Raw genomic sequence first — 10,954 nt, 5'->3', positions numbered from 1 at the left:
CTTGCAATGAAAATTAAGTAGTTCAATTTCTTTATTGATACTCCAGAAAATATATTGTCTGTCTTACATTGGTGATTTTTATGAGCATCAGAAAGCTTCAAAAACTTTGTATTAAATGAACTGAGATTCATTTCATTTTTCATTCAGTCCAGTTTCCCGTCAGCACCATCCACATGGAAACTGTTTGTCTAGCCTCCAAAAAGTATTCACAGCAAAACAAACATGAAACATGCTGTTATCTCCTCACACCTGATCTATTGTAATTTTGGGTTTTTTTTAATCTAAAAACTTTATGTTTAAGATATTTAGACTAAAAAGTATCAACCTTAAACATCAAAATGTGTGTGTTATCACAGAATTTAAACTCCTTAGTTGTCATGTAACCCTTCAAATTCTCAGATACATTACAGAGGACATGACTTGCTGACAATTTAGCACAACAGGCTCTAATCATGCATTCAGATACATTTAGGACTGTGTCTTCTATGTGACCTTACACAATATACCTCTCCCACATCCAAAAACATCCTCCTGATGTTGCAGTTTTGAGCAAATGAGCTGACAAACCTCAACAACTGGCTTTTGGTCACATACCTAACAATCAGTGTTTGAGGAAGAGATTTTTCTGTCTGCTGTCAGCACATCAACAACACTGTGTGGCAACTACTGCAAACTCTAAATAACAACCAAACACATTATCAGGCAGCATTCCTTTAGAAACAATGAAAGCTTTATTTACAGTTCCAAAGGTCATTTAGTCAACAAATATAATATGTACATATTTGCAAAGTAAACAGTGTTTATTTTACAACAATCGCCTCAATTACAGTAACAGTGGGTCAGATTGGATAGACACATCGCATATATATTTACACCCATATAAGAATTGTACATGTCTTCAAGTGCACTTAGCGCACACTCACAGCACATTATTATAAATATTCATAAACATTGCAAAAGATGAAAATCTAGTCTGATGGGGTTAATTTGATAATCAAATCTTTTGTGCCTACTTTTTTTTTTAATTCATTAGATTTATTAGGATCAAAAGACACTCTTAAAGTTAAAGTTGCTCCATCGAAGTCTGTGAAGAAAGGAGCCACTCCACTTTACACCAAACAGCTTCACACTTCAAGATTTTTTAAAATCTACAGACTACAGCAGAAGTTTGAGCTGTTTGGTCCATACATAGAAAATAATGCATAAGACCAAGTACTGCATAGTTACAAAAGGGGAAACTTAACTTCCTCCCACATACAATCAGTTCAAGAGGACAATCCTAGAGGGTTTGCAATAAAGCCTGGCAGAAAATCATGTCAACCATTATAGATTACATATGCCTACAGACCAGACATACAAGTCATACAGCATGGAGAGATTGGTATCAAATGTTCTTTTTGGTCTTTTTCTACATAATATAACTTACAGTTTGAACATATATCGTAGCAACAGTTAAAACATTGACGATAGAAAAAAAAAAAAAGACTATAAGTACTCAGTTTAAGGTCACTTTAGCTCAAAACAGTCAGTGAGGATTAACAAGCTCTGTCACACATACGAGGATGAGTTCGTACACAGTTTGTTGGATCAAAGCAGCACTGACAGAGGACCAAAATAAGGCCTTGGATACAGTCCTACGTGCTCAGCCACACTAGTCCTGTGACTCGCCCTGTGCAGCTGTGAGCTGGAGACATTGTGTGTGTGTGGAGTCTCCACAAACTAGTTCCTGATACAGTGTATCAATAAAATGACTCAGCTGTGTCTATACAGACAGATACAGGAGCTGACATGGAAAAGAAGCAGGTATTACATTTAGAGTGAGTCATTTTGTTAGCAATACAAACATTTCCTCAAGCTGAGGCACAGGAAAATGAGAAGGTTTAAGAAACTTCCTCAACTACAGTATGCTTTGATACAGAAAGACCGATAAGGCGGAAACTGAAGTAATGTTAAACCGGTCAGAGGGGAGAGCAGTCATTTCAGGATCATTTAGAAAATGGTAGTTTACAGCAGTTGAAAGAGACATTCAAAGAAAAATAGGTCCAAGAGATGTTGAGACATTGAAACGGTTTGTTAGAAACTGAACTTAAAGAGGCACTTAAACCGAATATTGAGGAAAAACTACCTTTGCTGTCCAGGCTACATTCTGCCGATTTTGCCGATTACTGTGAAGCCAAATGTTTCACAGCCATGCTGGTACACGACTATATGTGTTTTGAATGAAAATTACTCAAAACGGTTCTGCTACAGCAACTTTTACCAGGACAACTGATGAAGAGACAACTACAGGTGTTTTTTCGAAGGACATAGAGAGGAAAAAGGGCTGTAAGATAAGTAAGGCTCAAATCCAGCATTTCAGTACGGTCCTAAAATGTGATTCTAAAAAATATCAAGTCAAGCCTACTGCCGTTCTTTTGTGTCCCACTTGCATACTATATATATCATTTCTGTGTTTTGAGTATGTAGTGTCTTTACGCTCAAGTGGATTTTTGAGCATGGTGTTGATGGGACACTGTCACACAATGTGAGTAGTCGAACACACAACTACTGAGGAGCTATTGACAGTGAAAAACAATCTTAAATGGGGTGCAAAAGCTTCAGTTACAGCACAGAAAAAAAACAGTAATAAACCTCAAATCAGTGGACAAGCATTCTCCTTGCAGGCTGTATGAGATGTTTTCCAACGGTTAACATTAGTGCATACAGTAACGTATGTGTAGGCTTCATAATATTAACATATAGCACAGAAGTGGGACACAGTGATTGTGTTGACCAACTGGACAGCTGTGGCCACAATAAGTCATACAAACAGTTTCTAATTATGAACACTACAACTTTTAAATATTAAAACTGTTCCCATGTTCTTCTCTGGTTTCAATAGCATTCTTTGAAATCGCCTACATAATGTATTGCCATGTTCACATTCACATTAAAGTTTGTGCTTTTATCAATTTTTTTTTTTTTTTTTTTTTTTTACAATTTTACACAATGTTAAAATTATCTCTTCTCTATATTTTGACAAGATCATTTACAATTCCAAATGTTCCTTTCTCCTTTAATCAAACATTTTCACACAATAAATAATATATTTAGGAGGTTTCACACAATATCTGATCTCAGTGACGTTTCACTACAGCACAGTCTACAGGTTTTAGATCAGTGACACATTTTTTAGTTGTTTAGAGCAATTATGAAGTCAAATCATCCATAAAATAAACATCCATACTTGGTATGGGAATGAAATTAGGGGAATGTATACAAATGCAGCATGATGATGAGTTTTTGACAGGAGACCAAACAATGGAATATTTTTGACTGGCTATGTCAGTCACCTGACCTCAGTCCAACAGAGCACGTCTTGTAGTTGCTGAGGACTGGACTGAAGGCAAAATTCCCCCCAAAAAGCAAGAAGTAAAGATGGCAGCAGCACAGCGACGGGCATCACCAGGGAAGATGAGGAGAGTCTGCTGACGTCTAGATTTCAGTCATGTTTTTAAATTTAAGGCTTACAAGTTTACAGTCCCCTAAGATTAGTGGACTATGAATAAAAAGGCTATAATTACTACACTGATATGGATGTAAACACTGAAAGCTCAACTCCATGGTTACTGTTTGATTTCAAGTCCAATGTGCTTGAGTACAAAGTCAACAGAAAATGTGTCACTGTCCAAACACTTGCGGACTACACTGTATATTTTCTATCTGCTACTTTATTACAATTTTTGAACCCATATATATATTTACTTTAAGATTCAATACAAAATATAACAACCTACTTTTGTTCCAAGTGGATTTTATATAACAGTACACTATGGAACAATAAACTTAGCAGCACTGATGGACTAAATGCTAACCAAATGGCACAGTCCATCCTATCAAAACATCTACTCATTCTCCAACTGGCAATTACAAAAGGACCAGTGCAGGAGGTGAGAACTGAGACTAGATGGTGTTACGGTTTAAGAAGGCTGGATTGCTCAAGAGGCGTTTTGTGTGTAAAACAAATTACAAAAACTATTAGCTGAAGCAAAATCAGCAAATCAAAGTCACAGAAATAAGTAGGAGTTGTTTAGCTGAGAGGTAATGCTGGAACTGAAGGCATCTGAGGGTTGCTGTTGGCACATCAGCTGGTGGAAGACCGAGCGGTGGTGGGTTGGCTGGAATTTACTGGGGAGGAAAATACTGGGATTGAGCTAGAGGTTGTAGTTTAAAACCAAAGCAGGAAAGCTGTCAGGAGAGGGTGCCTCTTTTGGCTCTCTTCTCAGAGATTAGACTCAGAACGTTTGCGGTGTCCTTCAGCAAAGCATCAAAGATACTGTCTGCCAACTGCATCTTGACAAACAGCTCGTCCTCATCGTAGTTGACCCACTGGGCCTCCTCCTCATGGAGTTCTTGTACCTGAGAGACAAACAGTGTCAGCTACTGATGCCCAGTGACTAACATCAGCTGTTCATATTACAGTGAATGAAGTGGAAACATTTCATGACTGAAAGATGAAATTTCAATTAAAAATCCATCCTGTTATTCTGAAATTAAGTAAAAATTTCAGCTCAAATTAGCTCAGAAAAATTGTATGAAGTCTGCACAAAACACTGTTTTTCCACATACACGTGGAGAAATATTGGACTTGGTGGAGTGATTCTATTACACAGTATAATGCACAGTTTTTTTTAGTCATTAAGTTCTCCTTCACATAAACTGTGAAATCATTAAAGACTTTAATCCTTCATTAAAATGCCTCAACCTTAACACTTCAAATATAAACATTTTATAGAACAGCTGTTGCCATCTAGTGGAAATAAAATCCCTGGTTCTGATATTATCCAAAAGGAAAAGTCAAATAAAGTCACACAAAGCTTTCAAGTTTACACAAAGAAGCACAAATACAATTAGTTGTTTTTTTTAACTTGTGAGATTAATTGAAACAACACAACAGCGATTTTGTGAGATGAAAAGTAACAACTGGCTTACAAATACCTTCCCTCAAGTATATTAGTTCAGTTATGATGACTTACTGGTGTAAACTGCTGCTCTTGTACAAAAAACCCCAAAAGAAAACATTTAATTCCTGCACTTACCAGTATGTGATCGACTCTGTCCCTTTTCTTTCTACCAAATTTGAGCATCTTCTGCCAGTCGGTCTTCTGATTGTGATCTTTTGTTAGACCGTACATTTTCAGTACTTCTGCTGAGATGAATTCCTGGTCAACGATGTAAAAAAAAAAAACAACCAAAAACATCATATCATCACACGTGTAAAAGGCATGACACCACATTTGAGTTTATGTGACTGTAAAGAACTTTATGACTGGCATCCATTTTGCAAATTTACTGATAACGAGGGAGAGGTTTTAACAGGCACAAATTATGAAGTCTGTTTACACTTCCAGTCACTTTAGCAGATAAGAAACTGACCAATGAAGGTCCTTCTGTATTCTAAAAATCTAGCTGACCTTTGGTATGGCAATGACATTTTTAGATTAAAATAGAACTAGTACTACTAGTAGTAAGGGTGTGAGGCAGAAAGTTTCTTGTTATTGTTGGTGATTCTCCTGTAGTACTGTACCTGGATTTTGGTGATGTCTCCTGGTGTCTTCACTCTGTGGAAAAAGGAGGACTTGGCACGTCGTGGTTTGACCCACTGAGGCTGATCAGCATTGGGGTCTTCAGCATAGATATCCTGAAGGATCTCCCATGTAAGGTCATACACAGCCTGGGGAGTGACAGAACAGTGAGATACGGGGGCTTAATTATATTAAAATAGAATAAATGGAAAGTCATTTTAAATTAACATTAATGGACAGCTTAAAGCTGCAGTAGAGAGGCTGACAAAGTACTGTACATTCAACGACACTAATCTGATGTTAGGTGAATATAAATGTCAGCATTATTTACAGCAGAGCTGGTACTTGCATTCAAAGCAAAGCATCTGACCAATTGAGGCAAACTCTGGAGCAGGAGGAGGAGAAGTTTCTCAGTAACATGTGTACAGTACTCGTGAGTCAAAGGCAACTGAAACAACAACTACGTAGTCTTGAAAAAATTTAGATGCTCATCCACAAGGCATCTGCTGAATAATGGAAAATCAGTTGGCTTTTAACCTCAGTGGGCCCAATCCACAGATTGAGTGCTGTTTTTAAGACTACGCTGCAAGTCCAGTTGCAATTGGTTTAGAACTACTGAAGCACGGCAGTTGTGTTCTGATTTCTATGGCAGGGGGACGAAGAGGAAGCCAGTCATGCTTGTCTTCCTGGTCAGATTGTGGTGTTAGAATAGACGTGTTCAATTTTTCATTGGGATGTCTGTATGATTGTTACATAGCTTTGTTTTGCAAGTTCTTGTGTTCACCTTTCTGTAGCTGCGAATGCAGAGGCCCTCCTGGTCCTGGCTGCTGGCCTCTTTACCCAAATACTCTTGTGAAGGTTTGGGGTAGGGCAGTTTTGCAAATGTTGGTGTTCCCTCCTTCCCCAGGCCACAGCTGTCCCAGATCTCCTGAGTGGCAGCATGGACCATCTTTTCTACCTCTGTGGCTGAGTGGGGCACCACCATGGCAGGCTGCTCTGGTAGTTTAGGAGGCATGGGAAGAGGAAGCTCAGGTCTAGGTGGAGTCTTTGCCTGCTGTTCCCCACCTGATGATGAGATGAGCCCTCCAAGGGCTGCTCCTCCCAACTTTGCCTCTTCCTCTTCCTCTCTCTGTTTCTGTTTGAGCCTCTGCTGTTCCCTGCGAGAGCTGAGACCAAAGTCCTCATCGAACCAGTCCTGATCGTCACCCAGCTCATCTAGCAGTTCACGGCTCAGCTCCAGCTCCGCTAGCCGCTTGGCAAGCTCTTCTTGACCGCTGGCCCCCAACACAGGACTCTCCTGTTGCGAAAGAAACACAGGAAAAAGTAAATTTTGTGTTTTCGTCAAATATTAAATTTGAACCTTCCATAAATATGAATATATGACAGTAAATCCCATTATAAATTATGGCTTTACACTTTTGATCTATTGTTTAAGAGTATTCTTTCTTACTGATGTTTCTGACACAAAAGGTTTTCAGCAGAGAGCACTGAATTCAATAGTCTGTCAACATAACATTGGACTTTGGCTGAACACAACCCAAAAGCAAGGGTTCTCCAGGTCAAATCAACAAGTACTGTTAGTCAATAGCTTGATAATGTGACAAAGAAAATTCCACAGTTCAATGAAACACAGCATTACTTCATTTCAAAAGTTTTTGCTGACTGATAATGACAGTTCTATTTATATAATATTATGAAATCTGTGAAGACAAAATATTGCCATTTAAATTTTAGCAAAATGTTTGTAAAAAAGCAGAAATATAGACTCACTGGTCGGTTACACAGCTCTGGAGAAGAAAGTTCCTCTTTTTCCGTAGGCAGAAAGAAAGGCAGACCATCTTTTTGTTCCACTGAAGAGATCCATTCTTCTTCAACATTTTCAAAGAGGTCTCCATTTATCTGGTTGGCAGCTTCTATCTTCTGCTCTTTAGCCTTTTTAATCTGAGCAAACTGCTTCACTGTGTCTTTCACAAAGTTGTTGAGGAACTGGTCTGCAAATGTGTCCAGTATAACTCTTTCTTTCTGTTCTGGCTTATCATCCCTGATATCTGTGGAAGTGGGAGTTAACTGGTGGTTGGAGTCTACATCTTCACTCTCAACAAAGGCAATAATCTCCTTCTGACTCTGCTTCCCGAGGCCAATCCTGTCCATGTCAGAGATGAGGAGAGTGGTTGGTACATCTTCAAAGTCCAAGATTATGTCCCTGCTCTTTCCATTAGCAATGGGAGGCTTTGATTCTTTGTGATGCTGTGAATTGAGGTGGGATACGCCTTTCGATGTGTGGTGCTGATATGGAGCATCAGACTCATCTGTAACCTTTTTGTCTCCAGACCCAAAGTCCTTGTGAGAAGTTTGTCCATTTTTATTCTCCAAATTTCCTTGTTTTGAGGATTTGTCCTCATCTGTTTTACGTTTATCTCCACCTTTATCTGACAGATCATCAAAGAATGAGTCCTCGTCCTCTGTGGTGTCTGTGTAGATCTCAAATTTGTCTGGCAGGTGTGTAATCTTGTCTGGGGGAGCAAAGATACCATGGCACTCATCACACTCAAAGTAAACCACCCCATCGTAAGTGCCATTGTTGCTGCCTTCAGACTTATCCAATTCCACACCGGCCCAGAAGCCATTGGCAAAACTGGTAGGACCTTTAAATCTCAGAGTGCCGGGTTGAACACCGCCGACGAGCACTCGGTCTCCAATGTTAAAACTTAGCATTTCATCTACAACAGGAGAGAGGGGGGTCTGCAAAGCAGAGATGGGGGGTGAGTGGCTGGAATTAAAACTCTTGCTGTCATGCTTTAAGTCTTCTGTCTGCTTATGAAGATCTAACAGTTTTCCAGATTGATGGCTAGCACCACTAGTCCCCGAATGGTGACTCAGTTCTTCAGCTATTTCCTCCTCTACCTCCTCGTCTTGGCTGTCAAACAGCGTGGCCCTGCTAGGGGAGTCCTTTATTGAACCCTTGATTTCAGTAGGAGAAACTGACATCGGAGAAGTGGGCTTGGAACTATGACGCTCCTCCCTGGGCGATGAATCCACTGATGACTCAAAGTCATCATGATATCCATCTGCCAAGGGAGAAGAGGCCTCGACATCCTTTATGGGTGCTGCCTCCTTTGATGAGAAGGCATCCGAGTAAGGGGAACGGGAATGGTCACTGAATGAGGGGCTGACACTACGATGTTGTGAGGTTTTGAGATCCAATGCAGCTGAATGTGACTTGCTAGAGGCAATTATAGATTTTACAGCTTCCACTAATTCAGATGATTCCCTCATCTTTATTTGTTTTTCTTGTTCTAGGCTAAGAGATGGATGTTCTTTACTTATGGATGGGGAGTCATGGTTAGAAGTAGACAGATTGTCCTGGGAGTCAAGTCGGTCTTCCTCTTCTAGTTTGAGAAGACGTTCAGAATGTTGATCCTCCAACCTGTCGCTGACTTCTACCTCCAGCTCTTCCTGAATGTCAGATCTTTGATCAGACACAAGGTTCTCATCCGCAGACTCTATTATCTGTGCCTGAGCTTCCTTAGAGGAAGGTCTTAAAAGACTCTCTGTGGACTGATGGCTCCTCAGTGCTGAGGTCAGACCCTCTGGGCTGCCATGTACTGGGGTTGGAGTGACCGTTGGTAGGTCTTCTTCAGACAATTCTTCAGGCACTGAGGTGGATCTACTATAATCTGGTTGAGGAAGGGCATCTGTCACAATAGGAGAGGATAACAATATTATTTATCAAATCCATGTGTTGTCATAAAACACTGACATAAATAAATACTGTACATACTGTATGTATTAGTTATGATGAGAATTAATTACTCACTGTGGTCTAATGAAGCATCAATTTGTACCCTTTCAGAGTCAGAGATTTTGCTGGTTTCGGACCTGTGAAAGACAGATTTGCTTTTAATTGAATATCAGTCTGTTCTAACCCATATTATGGTATAAGATATATTAGCACCAGAGCATCATGTTTGCAGCTGTTTTTGGTACCTGTGAGCATGCAGTTTAATACTGGACTGCTCCGCGACTGAGGTGGAATCTTTGACCTGGGACTTGGTATCAGGTGTTGAGTCTGGCTCCTTGTTCAGTTCTGCCTTTGTTTTCTCAATGAAGTTGTTATAGTTCTAAAAAGAAACAGGAAGAATAACATTTAAGATATGTGTAAATCATCTTATACATGTATAAATGCATACACAGACAAACACACACACACACACAACGTACCACCTGGAAGCCCACACACTTACCTCCAGCTGTTTCAGTAGGCTAGCCTCCTGTGCCTTCAGGCGCTCCTTGTTCCTCTTCTTCTGCTCTTTCTTGAGCTGGTAGGCCATAGACTTTCGTTTTCTGAGTTCTTCCTTCAGGGCTGTGATACGACTCTCTATGTCACTCTGGTCTGAAATGGGTTCTGAAAGTACATTTAGATAATAAATCACAGTTAGAATGTGAAACTAGTGCCAGACCTCTGTGATTAGCAAAGGGTAATCCAACTTTGTGCCCACTCGAACTCAAACCCAATTCTTTGGGGATTAGTGTATATTTTCTTTACTAAGAATGTGTAAAGTTCACTTTCATGCACATTGCTTTGGTTTTTGCACAATGAACAAACACTAGTCTTACAAAGATTAGAATTACAGAAAGAAATGACAAAATTGTAAAAAACTATTGGGTTGTATGCAAAGGTTTGAACAGTGGCTTGAAAATGAATAAACCAGTCAGCTTCAGTACTGGGGCAGCAAAACTGTCTTTGCTTGAGTGGTAACTAAGTGCAATGCAAAGTGTTCTCTCCTATCACACAGTGAAGCGGGTTAGGTATCAGGGAAATGCTTGCATAATGTGTTCCCGGCAGCATCACATTATGCCTGTCTACACCGTGCCAGCTCTACAGCTGCATTATGTTCACTCTCTCTGCTTGCCCCCTTCCATCTTCTCTGAGGAACTATCAGGAACTATTAAAAAATGTTACATATTCAGTGTCTGTGTGTGTGTGAGCGTGAGTGTGTGAATTAGCGTTTTAGGAAACTCACCAGTCTGAGTGGCCACGGGGGTGTCAGTGGGCTGAATTCGGGTCTGGTTGGGGGTCCTGGAAGACGAGCGAAGCTGCATTTTCGTTTTGCTGCTGCCATCCGAAGGAGAGGGAGTAGGGCTGTGGCTGACTTTGAATGGAGAAGACTGGAGAGACAAAACAGTAGGAGGAGGAGGAGGAGGAAAAAAGAATATTACTTCTAAGAGGACAACACTTCCTAATGGGCTGATCATAGAGGTATGCTTGGATTGATACATGTAACAAATGCACAGTTATCCCCTTGCTTTTCCCTCACACAATATGAAGAACAGCAGTAAATAATTTGTTCTCTCTACTTTTGACATTCAAACCAGCAAAGTTGTGTGTC

The 10,954-nt window shown here is 40.0% G+C and overlaps 1 protein-coding gene across 1 annotated transcript in view; it reads right to left on the bottom strand.

Moving 5' to 3' along the window:
• Positions 1-1,013: 1,013 nt before the first annotated feature.
• cep350 (centrosomal protein 350) overlaps positions 1,014-10,954 on the bottom strand; it is a 35,039-nt gene continuing 25,098 nt past the window's right edge. Inside the window, exons 29-37 of the mRNA XM_042416110.1 lie at positions 10,589-10,733; positions 9,809-9,969; positions 9,552-9,685; positions 9,382-9,443; positions 7,335-9,259; positions 6,349-6,861; positions 5,567-5,713; positions 5,079-5,201; positions 1,014-4,398 (exon numbers count right to left, since the gene is read on the bottom strand). Of these exons, the coding sequence (XP_042272044.1) occupies positions 4,231-4,398; positions 5,079-5,201; positions 5,567-5,713; positions 6,349-6,861; positions 7,335-9,259; positions 9,382-9,443; positions 9,552-9,685; positions 9,809-9,969; positions 10,589-10,733 (3,378 nt within the window). The 3' untranslated portion in view covers positions 1,014-4,230. The remainder of the gene's footprint in view (positions 4,399-5,078; positions 5,202-5,566; positions 5,714-6,348; positions 6,862-7,334; positions 9,260-9,381; positions 9,444-9,551; positions 9,686-9,808; positions 9,970-10,588; positions 10,734-10,954) is intronic.

The sequence above is a fragment of the Thunnus maccoyii genome, chromosome 7 (genome assembly GCF_910596095.1).
Source record: "Thunnus maccoyii chromosome 7, fThuMac1.1, whole genome shotgun sequence".
NCBI lineage: Eukaryota > Metazoa > Chordata > Actinopteri > Scombriformes > Scombridae > Thunnus > Thunnus maccoyii.
Note: the sequence above shows the minus strand (reverse complement) of the source record. Positions and strands in the feature narration are given on the sequence as shown.